The sequence below is a fragment of the Hemicordylus capensis genome, chromosome 7 (genome assembly GCF_027244095.1).
Source record: "Hemicordylus capensis ecotype Gifberg chromosome 7, rHemCap1.1.pri, whole genome shotgun sequence".
In the NCBI taxonomy this organism is placed as follows: domain Eukaryota; kingdom Metazoa; phylum Chordata; class Lepidosauria; order Squamata; family Cordylidae; genus Hemicordylus; species Hemicordylus capensis.
In genome coordinates this window covers 14,550,264-14,569,572 of record NC_069663.1, presented here as the reverse complement: position 1 = coordinate 14,569,572, position 19,309 = coordinate 14,550,264, and the positions used below count along the sequence as shown (strand labels likewise).

General features: G+C 47.3%; 1 protein-coding gene across 10 annotated transcripts in view; it reads left to right on the top strand.

The window, feature by feature from the left end:
• The window catches only part of TMEM200B (transmembrane protein 200B), a 58,393-nt gene that overhangs the window by 22,083 nt on the left and 17,001 nt on the right, over positions 1–19,309 (top strand). The window contains exons 1-2 of one of the 10 annotated variants that reach the window (XM_053268823.1): positions 11,962–12,056; positions 16,371–16,404. The exons of 6 other annotated variants lie outside the window; for them this stretch is intronic. Coding sequence is in view for 1 of the 4 variants with exons in the window: in XM_053268817.1 (XP_053124792.1) it covers positions 12,004–12,056 (53 nt within the window). In the remaining 3 variants the exon portion in view is untranslated. Of the gene's footprint in view, positions 1–11,953; positions 12,057–16,370; positions 16,477–19,309 lie in introns of those variants that run through there. 3 more of the 10 variants (XM_053268817.1, XM_053268824.1, XM_053268826.1) reach the window with 3 other exon arrangements.

The following is a 19,309-nucleotide window of genomic DNA, read 5'->3' as shown; positions in this document are numbered from 1 at the left end:
GGCATGGTTCATGAATGCACCTCCCGGGGGGGGGGGGACAGCGGGCGGCTTCTTTAAGGTAAACGGTGCTGGTGCTCCGTGCCACCCACTCACCTGGCTCCCACAGAGGCGAGCCCCCACCAGCGGCCAGGTGAGAGGCGGAGGCGATTCTGGGTGGCACGGAGCACCTTAAAGAAGATGCCCCCCCCCCACCGAGGAGAGTTCACGAGCCACGCCTGCCCCTGGCATATCTAGTCCAGCATCCTGTTTCCCACAGAGGCCCACCAGATAGGAACATAGGAACTTAGGATGCTGCCATATACTGCGTCACACCATTGGTCCATCTAGCCCAGTATTGTCTTCACAGACTGGCAGCTGCTTCTCCAAGGCTGCTGGCAGGAATCTCTCTCAGCCCTATTTTGGAGAAGCCAGGGAGGGAACTTGGAACCTTCTGCTCTTCCCAGAGCGCTTCCCTTCTTCATCCCCTGAGGGGAGTATCTTGCAGTGCTCACACATCAAGTCTTCCCTTCATATGCAACCGGGGCGGACCCTGCTTAGCTATAAGGGGACAAGTCATACTTGCTACCACCAGACCAGCTCTCCTCTCCAGATGCCTCTGGGAGGCCCCCAAGCAGGAGATGGCCATGCCCTGAAACTATAGGCATTGATAAATTTGCCCTCCATTAAGTTGTCTAAGGCATTCACCACATCCTAGGGTTGCCAACATTTCATTGCCGGAATGAGGGACACAAGTTTGTGGGGGCTGGCTGGGGCTGGGAGCTGGGAGGTGTATGCAGTGGTAATCAAGAGCCTGAGTATCATTGACATACTTGTAATTGAATTATATGCGATTGAATAAATGAGGGACAAATGCTGTCCCTATAGGGACCAACATTTCATCCCTGAAATGAGGGAAATCCTGCGTAATGTGGGACTGTTGGCAACCCTACCACGTCCTGTGGCAGAGAATTCTGTAGGTTAATTATGCGCTGGGTGGGAAAGTGCTTCCTTTTGTCATTCCTAAATTACTTGGCAGTCAGTTTCATGGGGTGATCCCTGGTTCTAGGGTTGTGAGAGAGGGAGGGAAATGTCTCTCTCACCACTCTCTCTACACCGTGCATAGAAACATAGAACGTAGAAAGCTGCCAAATACTGAGTCAGACCCTTGGTCTATCTAGCTCAGTATTGTCTTCACAGAACTGGCAGCGGCTTCTCCAAGGTTGCAGGCAGGAACCTCTCTCTCAGCCCTATCTTGAAGAAGCCAGGGAGGGAATTTTATAAAACTCCATCATGTCTCCCCTCAGTTGCCTTTCCCCCTAAACTAAAAAGCTCCAGATGTTACAGCTTTGCCTTGTAAGGAAGGTGCTCTAGCCTGTGCTGGTCTGAGACCGAAATAAAGGTTATTGAAGGTGCTCTAGCCCCCTGGTCATTTTGGTTGCCCTCCTCTGAATGTTTTTTCAGGTCTGTAATATCCTTTTTGAGATCTGGTGACCAGAGCCAGCGTGGTGTAGTGGTTAGAGCATTCGACTAGGACGAAGGAGGCCTGCGCTCCAATCCCCATTCAGCCATGAAACTCACTGGGTGACTCTGGGCCAGTCACTTATCTCTCAGCTTAACTTACCTCGCAGGGTTGTTGTGTGGATAAACATTTTCATGTCCACTGCTTTGGGCTCTTTGGAGGAAGATGTACAAATACATGTTTTGGGCTCTTTGGAGGAAATGTGCAAATAAATAAAACATACACAGTACTCCACATAGATTTGTATAAATGCATGATCATATTAGCAGCTGCATTTTCAACCCCCTGGAGGTTTCAACATGGGGCTTTTATAGCCCTTTAGTTCACATCTCCTCCCGAATGGAGTGGGTGCATTCACATATCGGCCAGAATTTCCCTGAAGTCCCTGCAAATTATCGGGGAGCAGTTCACACACAATTCGGATTTTTCACTGCATGTTAGAGTGTAGCCCCATTTCTGTCCAGGATTTTTAAAAATCCACTATTTACGTCGGTTTTTTGGGGACAACTTCAAGTTTGCAGCAAAGCCTCCTAGTAAACCCACATTAAAGTCTGCTGTGTGTAAAAGTCCCTGCCTAAGAATAACTGTCTACCAGTGCAGTCTGAAGCAAGCCTACTCAGAACTAAGTCCCACTGAGTTCAATGAGGCATTATTTTATTTATTTTATTTTTTATAAGTGCCCTTGGCCAGACAGCTCTGTAAGAAAGTACAGGTAAAATCGTGATTGCTGTAGGTTTTTACTTAATGTGTTCTATTTCTGTCTGATCAATGGCTGTAATAAAGATTCCATTGCATGGCCAGACAGCCCGCTCTTATGCATGTTTCCTCGGAAGTAAGAACGACTGCTATTAATATATGAAGCTGCCTTGTACTGAGTCTGACCATCGGTCCATCTGGCTCAATATTGCCTACTCTGACTGGCAGCAGATCTCTTCAGGTTTTTAGGCAGGGATCTTTCCCAGCCGAGATTGAACTTAGGACCATTTGCATGCAAGTCGGGTGCTTTCTCTCTCGGCTGTGACCTATCTGAGTCAAATAGCACGTCCTCATGTATAGGATTGCAGCCTTGAAGCACAAATCTAAACATGTTTTCTCAGCCCGGTTGAATCCAATGGGACTTCTTCCTTACGGCTGCAGACCTGTGCACACTACCTTGAGAGTACAGTAAGCCCCACTGAACTTAGTAGACTTACTTCAGAGTAAAAATGCATAGGTTTCCGTGTCCAATTAGTTAGAAACCCTTTCCCATAAAGGGGTGGTTGCTCCATAGTAGAGTACATTGTTTTGCCCTTATCCCAGACTGGAGCTTTTCTTCCGACTAGTCTTACTGGTATTACAAATAGCAGTGAAGTAGCTGGTCCATCTACCCCAGCATCGTCTACACTGACTGGCAGCCGTTCTCCAAGGTTTCAGGCAGGGGCCTTTCCCAGACCGACCTGGAGATGCTGCCAGGGATTGAACCTGAGACCTTCTGCCGGCCAAGCAGCTCCTCTGCCACTGATTAGGCTCCCATTTTTCTCTCAGGTCACCTTTCTAGGGCTCAGGGAAGACGCTGGTTTAAAACACACACACAGGGGAAACATTGTTTGCCTTTTGAAAAAGTATCCAACAGTGACTCAATGGATTTTATTTTTATTATATCAAATTAATGACACATTACATAATTTACTGCGTCACTGAACTGCAATTCCAATTAACTAATTTAATTACGCATTTTCAATCCATATATTAGTAACTGCCAAACACTGCACTACATTAGCACCTCGGTCCAACCGTGCGAACCTCTTTGCTGTTCTTGTTTCAGTGCTGGAAAAATATGTCGCGTCAGACATTGCTCTCTCTGTAGCAAAGAATATATGTTCATTTTTAACAGCTAAGGATAAGAATAAGAAGAGTGAGTGGTGTCCAAAGATAATGAGGCTATTCTCATGGAAGTCCAGCCCGGTTTTAGCCATGCCTGAGAACCAACAGGAACTGCATGGTTCTCGGCAGCAAAGCCTCCTGGGTAGCCCGCCTCTTAACCCGGGTTTTGGGCGCGAGGGTGCCCGAAAAGCAGGTTAAGTGATCGTGTGTCGGTGCGGCACAGATTCACACCACACCAACTCACAAGTAGCCCCCCAACGGAGAGGCTGCAACAAGCCTCCCGGTGTCAGGAGGCTCCCCAGAAGGCACCGCACACTTGCACCGTGCTTTCAGGGACTTCCATGACGGAGCCGGTAATTGTCTGGGCAGCCGATCCGGCCACCCAGGGACAACTGAGCAATCGTTTATGGGGAGAGCAGCTCCCCACAAATCCCCTTTAGGCTTTTCACTTCTCGTGTGAAGAGCCTCAATGGCTGAAGCAAAGGAGGAGGGAAACCTGGGTAGAAGTGATTGTGTGGAAGCAAGGGAGGAGGGAAACCTGGATAGAAACAATTGTGTGGAAGCAAAGGAGGAGGGAAACCTGGGTAGAAGTGATTGAGCCGGGTCTCACGCTCAGTGAGCCCCGGTTTTGGAGGGTGTGCAGGGAGAGCAGGCTAAGCCCTCTCTCCCCGCACACGAGCAGCGGGGGAGCCCTGGGCAGCCGGATCGGCTGCCCACATGATTGCCAGCTCTGTGATGGAGCCGGCGGGGGCTGGGGAGCTCGGGGGCAGCGCGGCCCCCGGAAGCTCCAGTATGCCCTCCGTGAGCACGCAGGGGAGACCCCTGGAGCCGGAAGGCGGCTTTTTGCCTCCCCTCTGGGGGGGCTACTCATGAGTAATTGTGGCGCGGAGTCACGCCGTGGCTACTCACGATCTTTAAAACCAGGTTTGCGGAGCGCTTGCTCCGCAAGCCTGGTTTTAGGGCAGGGTAGTTAGGCAGGTTACCCGCCTAGGAACCACTGGGCTCACAGCTCAGCCTGGTGGTTCACACGATGGGGTGAATAGCCTCATTGTGTGGAAGCAAGGGAGGAGGAGAAGCTGGATGACCTTTCCTCCTACCTTGCTTCCACACAATCACTTCTACCCAGATTTTCTTCTTACCTTGCTTCCGCACAACCAAAAATTGGGAGCACACATAGCTCCCAAACCCGGGTGGAACACAGTTTTTGATTGCGTGAATGACCTCATTGAATACTAAGTCCCACTGAAATGAATGGGACTTAAGTTCTTCACAACCCACTTGTGATCACTTCAGTGATACTTTGTCGAGATTCACTTTTTTTGTATACTACTACTAATAATAATAATACTTCAGCATATCCTCACTGAAATCCAGTGAACCACACTGGAACTGGAGACTGACATACAGAGCAAGCGTGCACTTTGTGCAGTGGAGAAGTGGCAATTTCTGAAGCCCTCCCCTTCCTCAAGAAGCCCTCTGTGCCACCTGAAAATATGTCCCCAAGAGCTGCACAATCCTTGGGGACATATTTTCAAGTGGCACAGAGGGCTTCCTGGGAAAGGGGAGGGTGTCAAAAATGGCTGCTTCCTTGCTGCATTGGTGTAGTTACAGGCATCTACAGAGCCACTTGCCAGCTCACCGGTGCCGAGTGCCCGCAGCCCTCTGGCGAGCAGGACACCCACTCAGCACCACACAGATCTCTTTCCCTGGAGTTCTCATTTTCAGTGCTGTTTTTGAGAAGGTAAGGAACAGCAGGAGTCCTTCCTGAGCAGCAGGAGCTGGCTCCGCCTGTTCCTTACCATCTCCACATCCCCGTGCAACTGACAGAAGACCTGCTTCTCTCCTAAGCGCTCTGCTGCCTGTGGGCTAGAAAAGGATCTGAGGGAAGAGAGGGGATTGGGGGCAACCACAGATAATGGCTGGCTAGTGAGCGAGGTCTAAATTTGTGGGTCCCTGCCTAGTTAGTTGGGAAGTTCTGTTAGGCTGCTTTCTCACTGCAGCACTGCATCCTTGCTTTGTATGGTAGCCACTAACTGGAGGCTGATGAGCTTTGTGTATGTAGCTTCTTGCCTGTCGAGCGTTGGGAGAGCGATCTCTTGAAATGTGCCCTTTGATCATGTAGGTCACCAACTAGGACTCTGAGAGCTTTGTTAGTACCCAGACACGGAACACGTAGCTTCCCAACTATCTCATTCTCTCAGATCCTCATTCCTCCCACTTCAGCTCTGTTCAGAGTTTGCTATAATAGGGTTTATGCTGGCAGGATCTGTTAAGGAGCTGCCTGGTCATCTTTACAAGTCTTCTTTCTTTGCCCTTAAGCTTATTGGAAGTGTTGAGCAATGCAGATGCCCTGATTTCTGGAGATTCTGAGCAGTGAGGAAAGTGGCGGGTATATTTCCATGCAGCTCCGGTGCAAATGGATTGTGCAGAATGTAATGGGTTCGGTGGCTGGCTAATGCTGTGACCTCCTGGTTCTGGGAGACTGCGGGTTCCATGGCTCAGCTGGATAAATGTGTTTCATTAGCAACATGAAAACCTGGGGAGGGGATGAAGTCAGCTCAGTAATTAACGTTGGACAATTGGCTGGGTGGCTCAGCACGCTGCCTCTGTGGCAGAGAAGAGTGCCATGAAGAGGTCAAAAGGAACTTCTCTAGAATGGGGACTCTGGAAGATAGATGCCATTCCTTTAGGACATGGTTTCCCAACCTGTGGTACCCCGGATGTTGCTGAACTACAACTCCCATCATCCCAAATGACAATTTATTGTTGTAGTTCAGCAACATCTGGAGTATCACAGGTTGGGAACCCCACTTTAGGACAGGCATAGGCAACCCTTGGTGCTCCAGCTGTTGTTAAATTATAACTCCCATTAGGGGTATGCATGAACTGTTCACCGCTGAACCGTTCACCGCTGAACCGTTCACCTCGATTTGATTTGAATTCGAGCCAAACTATGGTTTCTGGTTTGAGTACCAAAAATGTATTCTGTATCACCCCCAGCTGCAACTTTCAGTTTTTCTTGCTATTGTAAAACTATGGGGTGTTGAAATCCCTTGCTAGTCCACTGCAAATCACCCAGAGATCTACCTGTAAATCCCAGACAACCTTCTGCTTACCCCTGATCTAGGTGATTGGATCCTTATTTCTCAAATATTATTTGGGAATTATTTCCCTTCATTGGCAACCCTGTGCACGATTCTTCCCTTTCTCATTCACTTTGTAGTTCATTTCTTTGATGACTGCAAAATGCTTTCTTTGTTGCCTCTGATTCTCACCCTGAGTATAACCTTATCTACAATAGGCAGGTATTTCCAGGGGTTTTAAAATGCCACCCACTACCATTTGATCACGTAAAAACTTTCCCGCGGCTGCCACATATGCAGTAAAATCTTTGTTGATGGTGCACACGCATGCTGCATTTTTCTTCCCAGAAATAAAATGACACTGGCTGACAGAAGCCCGATTCAGACATTATGGGATGGCATCCAAGGATGAGAAAAATTTCCGCCTGAAGCCCTGGGGAGCTTCTTCTGGTCAGTGTAGACCAGGGCTGCTCAACTTTGGCCCTCCAGCTGTTTGGGACTACAACTCCCATAATCCCCAGCCACAGATGCAAATAGCCAGGGATTATGGGAGTTGTAGGCCAACATCTGCAGGAGAGCCAAAGTTGAGCAAACCTGGTGTAGATGATACTGAGCTAGATGGACCAATGGTCTGACTTGGTATAAGGCAGTTTCCTATCTTTCCCAATGCTTCATTTCCTAAATACTACATGAAAGTATGTAAGGGCACACCCGGCATGACTGTTACTACATGGCAGTTGAACGGGCTTCTTGTAATGTTTCTGATACTCACAGGACACGTGTGCAGGATCCTTCATGCACTGAAATGTTGAGTAACAGAGTGATGCAAATATCACCTTTAATGATACCATTATTTATTAAATGAAAGGGCACAGACTGGTTCTCTGCTCCTCCAGAGATAAGGACAAGATCTAATGGACTTCAGTTTCAGGAGGTTAGATTTTGGGTGGACATTAGGAGAAGCGTAACAGTAAGATCACAATGGAACCAATTACCTAGGAACATAGGAAGCTGCCATATACTGAGTCAGACCCTTGGTCCATCTGGCTCAGTATTGTCTACACAGACTGGCAGCGACTTCTCCAGGGTTGCAATCAGGAGTGTCTCAGCCCTCTCTTGGAGATGCTGCCAGGGAGGGAACTTGGAACCCCAAATGCTCTTCCCAGAGTGGCCCCATCCCCTGAGAGGAATATCTTACAGTACTCACACGAGTAGTCTCCCATTCAAAGGCAAACCAGGGTAGACCCTGCTTAGCAAAAGAGGATAATTCATGCTTGCTACTACAAGACCAGCTCTCCTCCCATGAGATCCCACCACCTAGGAAGGTGGTGAGGTCTCCCTTCATGGAGGTCTTAGTCAAGGCTGGACACCCATCTGTTGAGGATGCGCTAAATCAGTCTTCCCTGTAACAGGAATTTCCTGATGTTGTTGCCTACAACTCCCATAATCCCCAGCTGCAGTGGCCTGTGGTTGGGGATGATGGGAGTTATAGTCAGCAGCATCTGCAAATCCCTGTTACAACTCCCACCATCCCCAACCAAAGGCCATTGCAGCGGGGGATGATGGGAGTTGTAGTCAACAAATGGGAATCCATGTTACAGAGAACACTGCTTTGAATCTGGACTTTCTGCTTCTTGCTGAAGGTTGGTCTGGATGGCCCCAAAGAACCCTCTTGTTTCTGTGATTTTATTTTTCTGTTCCATTTTTTCCATCGTGGAGCTCAGGGTGGGTCATCCATGAGTTTTCACTGGGGCATCCATCCCCTCTGGTCAGGCACAGACCAGAACTGCTTAGCTTCAGCAAGGACATTGTATCATGTGGCTTTAGACCATGCCCTGGGACCAGTGAATTATTCGTATCCCCGGTAAATGTGCAGACTGACATAATTATATTGGCATGAAGAGTTTCCATTGGGGTTTAAGCAGTTGGCATGAAATTAATGTTCAGTAGAAGTGATAGCAAGTAACACAAGCTAGCAGTGCCATGTTGACAGATCAGGATCATCGGCATAACGACCCACTCAAAGGACACAGGGGTATAGGAAGCTGCCTTATACTGAGTCAGACCATTGGTCCATCTAGCTCACTATTGTCAGACTGGCGGCAGCTTCTTCAAGGTTACAGGCAGGAGTCTCTCCCAGCTCTGTCTGGAGATGCCAGGGAGGGAACTTGGAACGTCAGATGCTCTTCCCAGATCAGGTCCATCCCTTAAAAGGGAATCTCGTACAGTGCTCCCATGAAGTCTCCCATTCAAATGCAAACCAGGGCGGACCCTCCTTAACAAAGGGGGCAATTCATGCTTGCTACCACAGCTCATGTTATCGTTATGTACCCCATTAATAAAATACTTAGCATTTATTTTTATTTTTAAATGAAAAAAAATGTTTGAATACAAAATTACATTATAGTTATAAGGAAGAAAACAAAGCGTGGAGGGAATACATCATCATTGCATTTTGAATTCAAAAAAGTAGTAAAGAGACTCCATGGTTGTACAAATGTGTCTGCTTTTACATTCAGTTCTGATCTTCTAAAATGAGTTAGTTTTGTAAGCCATGTCCCAAATACGTTTATACCAATTTGTTAATGAGGGCGAATGTGAACATTTCCAGTAAGATCGGAAATGACAGAAAGGTCATTCACACAGCCAAAAGGGAGGGCTGGGGAGAAGGTTATACCTACTTTCCCCTCACTGGCATTCTGGGTGGCTAGAGTGCCTGGCCGCGAGGAAACTCTTGCGCGATGCATTGTAGGATTTCTGGAGGCCGGGCCACTCCAGAATGCCAGTGAGGGGAAGGAAGTGGATTATCCACTTGTGGAATTCTCTGCCACAAGAAGTGGTGACGGCCAAGAACCTGGATGGCTTTAAGAGGGGTTTGGATAACTTCATGGAGGAGAGGTCTATCAACGGCTACTAGTTGGAGGGCTAAAGGCCACCTCTAGCCTCCAAGGCAGGATGCCTCTGAGTACCAGTTGCAGGGGAGTAACAGCAGGAGAGAGGGCATGCCTTCAACTCCTGCCTGTGGTTTCCAGTGGCATCTGGTGGGGCACTGTGCGAAACAGGATGCTGGACAAGATGGGTCTAGGGGCCTGATCCAGCAGGGCTGTTCTTATGTTCTTAAATCATCCTCTAAAACTAGTCCTCTGACACAGAGGAGACCCTTGTTATCCAGTTTCGTGGATCGTGGTTTCATGTATCCACATGAAATGTGGATGGGTCTTAGAGACCCAGTTTCTCCATCCATGGCATGAAATATAAGCAATTTTTGCCTATCCACAGTTTGGCTATCTACAGAGTGGCCAGAAATTACTTCTGATGTCATTTCCAGCCGCCATTTTGAAGCACAGAGCCATTTTGTGGCTCTTTTTTGTTTTGTTTTGTTAACAATAATATTTAAAATTTTCAAAATCTAAATTTTGAATTTTAAAAAAGTTTTAAACAATTAAAAAGAATTTTTAAATTAAATAAAATTTTAAATAAAATAACTCTAAAAAAATTAAAACGAAAAAATAAGAGGATTTGGGGGGCATTCCTGGAGACCCTAGAGAACAAAGTACTGTGCTTTCCTACCCTTATTTCTGCCCCCTCCCTGCTTTTTTACCAATTTTTTAAGCTCAGGGAACCTAACCCCCCACCCCCAATCCCCATAGGGTTAAGGTCTCTTTATTCCCGGTTTTATTATCCACAGAAATTGGCGGGAACAGAACCCCCATGAAGAACGAGAGCCACCTGTAAGAAGCATTTATATAAGGCTTTTGAATGCGTATACAGCTTCACATACATTGTGCTGTAATTCTTACAATAATATGAGATAGGTGTGAGTATTTATTATTACTGGTTGATATACAGGGCAAGGGACCACCAGTGCAGTGAGAAGAGCCGGCTAAGAGCACTTCCTGACTCACTGCAGTGGTGTCCCAGGGCATTAGTGTTCCCTCTAACAGGGATTCCCAGATGTTGTTGACTACAACTCCCAGAATCCTCAGCAGCAATGGCTTTTGCTTGGGGGTTCTGGGAGTTGTGGTCAACAACATTCAGGGAACCCTCTCCTTCCCTGGGAAGCCCTTTGTGCCACCCAAAAAGATATCCCTGAGATCTGCGCAGCTGCTCTTGCTGACCAGTAATTCCTTGTATGTAGTGTAAGTCAGCCACTGTTGGAGAAGAACATGGTGTGCAGTGGTTGGACTAGGTTCAGGGAGACCCGAGTTCAAATCCCCATGAAACTCACTGGGTGACTCTGGGCCAGCCACATATCTCTCAGCTTACCCGCCTCACAGTGTAGCTGTGAGGATAAACATAACCATGTACACTGCTCTGGGCTCTTTGGAGTAAGAGTGGGGATACATCATAAACATTACTATAATCATTATAATTGTTATTAACAAGGCTGAGCAAATCCACTAGTCTACTAGTCTGTGATGAGTGAAAAATGATGCCTGACAAGTGAAAAAGATCCTGATGAGTAATGGACCAACATAGCTTGAGGAACTATCTTACAAGTAAAATATTTTGTCGGGCTGATAAACTGAGCCAACATTTCTTCACCCCAATTATTAATAACAGTTTTATGTTTCTATGTAAAATATGTTGCAATGCAATATAATACATATAAATATTTTTAAAGAAGTGACAGTGCTTAGGATTTCCCTCTGCCCCCACAGCCCACCACCATCCTAACCTCTGCCAAGAGAACACAACACTTAGGACATTTGGAATAACAATATTCAGTGAAGCAATGCAATATACATACGAAAACGGAAGAGTAAAAAGAAAAACAGGACAAACAGGCCTAACCCTCTCAGCACCCTTAATTATACAAATATGAAATCAATCGTGAGACGTTTTCTTAGCGGACTGAGGTATTATTAATCTACAAATAGCAAAGGGAATCTCTGCCAAATGGTTTGAAATTTGTCCAGACAATCTTGCTTAAGAAAGGTTACTCTCTGAAGGCCAAGATAGTGAAATCTTCCATCCACTCGTCATCCTCTGGACCCAGACTAGCCTTCCAGCACAACAATATTAATCATTGAACCACAATTGCTGCGTGTTGAAACCAGACTTTCTAATATCGGTGTGGATTTTGGCAGGGTGTAGTAGCTAAAGCACCCCTTCGTACCCAGCCACAGTTCTGATCTTGATCATACCCGCTCCCCTTCCTGAAGGCTGCTATTTAGAGAAGAAAAAGCCATGATTAGACCAAGGCAATCACATCATTAACATAATGAGGCGGTGCACACAAGCTGCCCTGCCCAGGTTAGGGAAGCCCTGTCTGGGTAGGGCTCCTCGTGTGCAGGCACTGCCTCTCCCGCAAGCCTGAGTTTTGTACCTGGGCTTTTACTTGGGTTATAGGGCGCCAGCGCACCCATTACCCCAGGTGCGAGGTTGTGCGCATAGCCTGAGCATACACAGAGTCGGACACCTAGAGTGACTGACTCCTGGGGAATCCCCCAATGCATGGTGCTCATCACGCAGTGCATTGTGGGAAAACACAGTGGAGGATGGGAAAACAAGTCCGGGCCTCCGGAGATCTGTGCTGTTCCATGCAGCACAGATCGTATGGGCGCACAGCGGCGTGCTGAAGGGAACATCAGCTATCATCTGGGGGGAAGGTAGGTCCATTCCTGCCTTACCCTCTACCCGCCCTCCCTGCCCCAGTAATGACCGGAAGTACAGTATGGACTTAATGTATGGACAATGTATGGACTTAATGTGTAGGTGAGCCCCGGTCGGTTTTGAGACATCCTGGTCAGTTTCAAGCTCGTCACTTACATGAACGATCTTCCTTGTTTTTAGCATGGATGAACACACTGCTCTTTTGGATATTGGTGCAAATGTGGTCTGTACCCTGCAAGTATGTGTGTAGAGCAGGACTTGGGCCCCTCAGCTGTTATTGGACTGCAGCGCCCATTAGGCCTGTGCAAATCAGTAAAGTCGGGAGAGGATGTCAGCAATCCCGGCCCCCACCACGAGAAGGCAGCAGAACGCAGCTGGGGGCTCTTCAATTGCTGACCCAGCACTGGTGCAGGGGAGGCTGAAGAGGATCGCGGGATCATCTTCCGGGGGCAGGCAGGGAGTGGCACAAGGCAGCCCGGGAAAGCGTGGAGTGCTTCCGCTCAGAGCTTCTTCCATGGGAGAAGCCCATCATCACCAGCCACAGTGGCCAACAGTCAGGGATTATCTATCTATCTATCTATCTATCTATCTATCTATCTATCTATCTATCTATTTATTTGTTTATCAAATTTGTGCACCACCCCACACTTTTGTCTCTGGGCGGTTAACAATAGCATAAATAAACATATACAAAAGCTTAAAACAATTTAACAATTTTAAAATAACCCAGAGATTAAAAAACACCCGCACATTTAAAAAGCTGGGAAAGCTTGGGCAAAAAGATGGGTTTTCGGGTGTTTTTTGAAAATTGCCAGAGATGAGGAGAATCGTATCCCAGCAGAGAGCGCATTCCACAATCTCAGGGCAGCAACTGAGAAGACGCTGTGTAGCCACCAAACGAGTTGGCGGTAACTGGAGATGGACCTCCTCAGATGACCTCAATGGGCGGTGGGGCTCAGAGTGAAGAAGACACTCTCTTAAATACCCAGGGCCTAAGCCGTTTAGGGCTTCATAAGTTATAACTAGCACTTTGTATTTTGTCCGGAAACCTATTGACAGCCAGTGTATGGCTGCCATTATGGCCATTGTAGTCCAAACCAGCTGGTGGGCCAGAGCTGTGCAGTCTTGGTGTACAATATAGCTAAAGGTAGTAATGATGATATTTTAATGTATTTGTATAGTTCCATCCATATAGATAGCACTCTACAAAGAGAGAGAGAGAGAGAGAATGGGTCCCTGCCCCAAGGGGGATGCAATCTAGATATTGATTCAAGGGAGAGAACGGTGGGGGGGGGGAACTGAGGCATGGGAAGTATATGCGGTTGCTTCAGTTACACATACATGAGTTTAGTTCTAGTAGGGAATGGAGACTAAGGGGGATGAGGTTGTAGCTCAGGGGCAGGGTATCTGTTTTGCATGCAGATGGCCCCAGGTTCAGTCCTTCGCAGCATCTCCAGGGAGGGCTGGGAAAGAGCCCCATCTGAAACCTTGGAGAGCTGCTGCCAGTCAGTGTAAACAATTCTGAGCTAGATGGGCCAGTGGTCTGGCTGGGTATAAAGCAGCTTTCTGTGTTCCTGTGTGAATTACTGTGGTTTTGGCCTCTCTCACAATGTTGGTGGGTGGGTTGGCCAGCATGGTGTAGTGGCTAGTGTGTTGGACTGGGGAGACCCGAGTTCAAATCCCTGTTCAGCCATGAAGCTCAGTGGGTGACTCTGGGCCAGTCACTTCTCCCACAGCCTAACCTACCTTTGAGCTCCTTGGAGGAAGCTCCTGGCTGCTCTGGCTTCTGCTGCTTGTTCTGGGGTAGAGGAGTCAGTGAATGAGGCACCTATAACAGAGGCCTTTTCAAATAATTAATTCAAGTGGGAAGACTATGATATACTATGCCTGTCTTGTCTGACCCTTTGCTGTAAAATGCCAGTCTGGTGGATGAGGAAGGGGAAACTGGAAATGTATTTGGAGGAGCGCAAGCTACCTCTTGCTACCCCAAGGAGTCATCTCTGGGTGGTCTACCTCTGATTTAGGATACAATAAACCAAGTTCAGTCATGATGTCTGAACCGACCAATCTTGGCTTACTCTAACCAACTTACTGCAATCTGTACCCAAGGTTTGAAGTAAGTTGCAGATCACAATCTATTTGAAGGAAGTACAGGAGGACCTCATTATCCATGGGGGTTCTGTTCCCGCAGATTACTGAGGGTAACAAAACCACAGATAATGAGGCATTGAGTCTAGGGGATTACTGGGGTTAGGTTCCCAAACTTTTTTTAAAAAACACCCTAAAAAGCACCCTCCAAAAAGGTCAGCACATGCCAAATAAAGTGCCCTACTGTCCTCCACAGGCCTTCAGTGGTGCCCTCCCCACAAAAAGCCAAGTCCCAAAGTCTTCGTGAAAAATGGTTGAGTCGCTTTCTATTCAGGTTAGAATAAACCGAGATTAGTCAGTTCAGAAGTCGCAACCAATCTTGTTTAATTGGGGCCATAGCTCAGTGGGAAAGTGCCTGCTTTGCACGCAGAAGGTCCCAGGTTCGATCCCTGGCGGCATCTCCAAGCAGGTCTGGGAGAGGCTCCTGCCTGAAACCTCGGAGAGCTGCTGCCAGTCAGTGTAGGCAATGCTGAGCTTGATGGACCTAGGGTCTGACTCAGTAGAAGGCAGCTTCCTATGTTCTCACGGGCAGAGATGCTTTTGCAGCCTGGCAACAAACTGAGGCATCCCACTTGCCAGAGCCACACTGGTTCTGCACCAGCAAGTCATTTCTGCCCTCTTGTGCCTCTCCTCTCCAAAGCCAGAGTGTTTTAAATAACGTTTAACTGACTTGCAGTTACAGTCACTTGAATTCTGTTTCCTTAACGTAGGTGTTGGGAACTTGAGATTGCCTTCCTATTACAGAGCTAAAAATAAAGCAGTTATGATTTTTCTTTTGCTCAATGTGAGCTTGTGGAACACACAATTAAGGGTGGGGGATTTTCAGGGAGCGGGCAGGGTGTTTTTTGTGTGTGTTTTGGTTTCACCATGGCAATCCCTGTTGTGTATTCTGCTTTCTGCGTAACGTGGTGCAATAGCGTCAAACTGCAAGGGTGTGGGTTTTCAGGAAGAGTTGCCAAAATGAATGGGGCTAGTCCTCATGGTTTAACTCCATTCACTCTTGGCAGAAAATGCCACCCACATTATGAGGCACCATGGCATCAGGCTTATTTTATTTGTTTATTTACTACATTTATATCCTGCTCTCCCTCTGAGGAGTCCAGAGCAGTGCACATGGTGATGTTTATCCTCACAACAACCCTGTGAGGTAGGTTAGAATGAAAGAGAAGTGACTGGCCCAGAGTCCCCTAGTGAGTTTCATGGATGGGGCTGCTCTGTGAAGAGTACCTGCCTGCTTGCATGCAGAAGGTTCCAAGTTCCCTCCCTGGCAGCATCTCCAAATTAGGGCTGAGAGAGACTCCTGCCTCCAGCCTTGAAGAAGCCGCGGCTAGTCTGGGTAGACAACATTGAGCTAGATGGACCAATGGTCTGACTCAGTATATGGCAGCTTGCTATGTTTGCAGGGATTTGAACTCAGGCCTTCCTGGTCCTAGTCCAACACTCTACCCACTATACCATGCATAGTCTTCTGCCCCACATGGGTAGGAATTGTATCCACAGAGGCAAGCTGCTTTGTTTCATTTGCTTGCTTGCTGCCAAAGTACTTGAGGTGGTTAGTTGCTTGCAGTCTAAGACATGATACAAAGGGGGAAAGGGGACCAGGAGGGAAAAGAGAACAGAGGCAACTTCAAGGCTTGACAAATCCCAGGCGCCAGAGAGCCATGGCATCTAGAAACTGAACTGTGGCACCTAGACTTCAGGGGCAGAGTTTCTCTCTCTCTCTCTCTCTCTCTCTCTCTCTCTCTCTCTCTCTCACACACACACACACACACACACACACACACACACACACGTACGTTTATATACCACCCAAAACTTATGTCTCTGGCCGGTTTTAAAAAAAATCTTTATTTTAAAAATCTTTATTTTAAAAAATCTTCATTTGTCCTAGACAGCCCTGTTTCCATTCGCTGTTACTTGTAGAGTGGGTAAGGGGAAGCCCGTTTCTTGTCCCCGCCCACACTGGTCATCACTAAGTCCATTCATTTTGTCAAGTGTCCAAAACACAGCCCCTGTATTTCGGGGCTGGCTCCAAGTTCGCTAGGGAATTGGCTAAGGCTCCCTGAAAGCGAGGACCACTTGGCAGCAAGCCACCCGCCTGCTTTGTGGGGCGTCTTTCTCAGTACAAAGAGCAGATGCTAGACTGTGCATTTCCTCCGCAGAAACAGATGCAGGAACAGTGTGGTTTCTTCAGAGGTAGGTCGGATTGCCAGCTTGCAACGATCAAAATTCCGGACTTGGAAACGGCAAAACAGGAGGAAGAAAGCAGTAAGGGTCTCTCTGCAGTAGGCTTTCCATCTTTTGGTTCATCCAACGCTAGGGGAGATTTGGAAGATTTGTCTTCCCAGAGACAAGTTAAGCAGGGATCTTGAGCTTCGTCTGCACACGGTTGAAGCCACTCCTCCTGGAAGTTTTTCACACCTGGCTTTTAATTCACATCTCTGGAATGGAGGTGTGCATTCACATATCAGTCAAATTTACCCCTGCGAGCTATCAGGGAGCACTTCACACACAATTCAAGTTTTTAATTGCACATTAGAGTATAGCCTGATTTATAACCGGGCTAAAAAAATCCACTTTTTGTGTTGGTTTTTGGGGGGCAACTTTGAACTCGCAGTAAAGCCTCGCAGTAAACCCGTGGTAAAGCCTTCTGTCTGGGAACACTCCTGCTGAAACAGAATTAGCTTGCCTCAAGCCAGGAACAAGTGTTTGTTGTTGGTAATGAATGTCTAGATATTTATCAGGGGGAGAGCAACTGGCCCTATCCATCCCCAGCACAGCATCCCTCCAGTGGCTGTTGCAGGTATCTGCCTTATGTCTATTTTTTGTATTGTGAGCTCTTTGGGGACAGGGAGACATTTCATTTATTTATTTATATCTGTGTAAACCGCTTTGGGAACTTTTGTTGAAAAGCAGAATATGAATATCCGTTGTATTTGTATTGTATTCATTTTTTAAAAAGAAAAAACCTTTAAAAACAAACATAGGCTGAAAGGATGTCTGTCAGGGATGATGTAGTGCTTCCTACACTGAGCAGAGGGTTGGTCTGGGCCAGTGTCTGTGGTCCTCCAGATATTGCTGAACTACAACTCCCATCATCCTCAGCCACAATATATTGTAGCTGAGTCTAATGGGAGTTGTAGTCCAGTGACATCTGAAGGATCGAGCCCGATATATAATTCTGTATATAGAATTATATCATTCTATAATTCTGTGATCCCAGCATGCAGGAAAGTGGTCATTCTGGGAAGCCTAGATGAGAATTGTTATCCTTAACTCTTCTTCCCTAGAAAAAGGTTCCTGCCACCCAGAAAACTTGACATCCTAGTTTTTTAGGTAGCAGGAACCTTTTTTGTAGGGAAGTGCACTGTATCATATGATGAGAGCTGATCTGGTGGTTGTAAGCATTCATTCATTCATTCATTCATTCATTCATTCATTCAATTTCAGCATGAATTGTCCTCTTTGCTAAGCAGGGTCTGCCATGGTTTGCACATAAATGGGAGACTACATGTGTGAGCACTGTAAGATATTCTTCTTAGGGGATGGGGCCACTCTGAGGAGATCATCTGCATGCTTGCATGCAGAAGGCTCCAAGTTCCCTCACTGGCAGCATCTTCAAGACAGGGCTGAGAAAGATTCCTGCTTGCAACCTCGGAGAAGCTGTTGCCAGTGCTGTGTAGACAATAATGAGCTAGAGGGACCAATAGTCTGACTCAGTATGTGGCAGCTTCCTTTGTTCCTATATAGCGCCCTCCTGCAGTCTGGAAGTGTTAGAGTCCAGAACTAGGCCTGAGTGTTGTGTCAAACGGAGAGGCAGAAGCTGATAGGGACATAGGAAGCTGCCATATACTGAGTCAGACCATTGGTCCACTTTGCTCAGTATTGTCTATATAGACTGGCAGTGGCTTCTCCAAGGCTGCAGGCAGGAATCTCTCTCAGCCCTATCTTGGAGATTCTGCCAGGGAGGGAACTTGGAGCCTTCTACTTCTCCCTGAGCGACACCATTCCCTAAGGGGAATATTTTCCAGTGCTCACACTTCTAGTCTCCCTTTCATATTCCACCAGGGTGGACCCTGCTTAGCAAAGGGGACATGTCATGATTGCTACCACAAGACCAGCTCTCTTCCCATGATCTGTCACTCAGAGCTGACTTCCATGCAAAAATGCCCAGACTGATGCTTTCTGGGGTATATAATGTGTCAGGACTCAGGAGTGTTAGTGAGCATTCCTCTCTGAAGTCCCTTTCTTCTGTTTAAAATTCAAGGCATTTCTGTGCTGCAGCACAGTAAGGAGGGCGATTTTTCAAAACATTCTCACAACATAGGAGAGTTGGTGATTCTAAAGGGCAAAGTAAAATCATTTTCTCAGGCCAACCATGTTTACTCAAAAGGGACGGGAAAAGAAGGCAGCAGGAGCGATCTCCTAACAGCTCCCGGCAGGGTGGATGAAGGAATTTTACTTTTGCCTTAGAAGCCTCCCAGGTGCCCCAGAGAGTGTGGCAGGTGCTACAGTTTGGATGCCATCCAAAATTAATATCAGTTTTGCCATCTAATTCAGTCGGAGGTGGTTTGCCCCTTTTGTGATTCCCCTCCGACTAGACCTCACGGAGTTGGGAAGCTTTTTGTTCCACCCATGCTGCTTTCACAATCTGCTTAATAGCAATAGCAATAGCACTTACATTTATATACCACTCTATAGCCGGAGCTCTCTAAGCGGTTTACAATGATTTTAGCATATTGCCCCCCAACATTTCTGGGTACTCATTTTACCGACCTCAGAAGGATGGAAGGCTGAGTCAACCTTGAGCCCCTGGTCAGGATCGAACTTGTAACCTTCTGGTTACAGGGCGGCAGTTTTACCACTGCGCCACCAGGGGCTCTTAAGGTTCTGATTTAAATAAACACCCATTCGAGATAAAAATTCGGTCTCCAAAGGTTGGCCGAGGGCCCAGTCTCCCGAGAGGCTCTCCTGTGTGTGCCCTGCTGAAGTGAGTGGGCACAGATCTGCTTGCCGGAAACCCGGCCCCTCGTAAGAAAGCATCCAGCAACGCGCTGATCTCATTTCTGGAGTTATTAGGCAGTCGCAGCGAAGGTCAGCA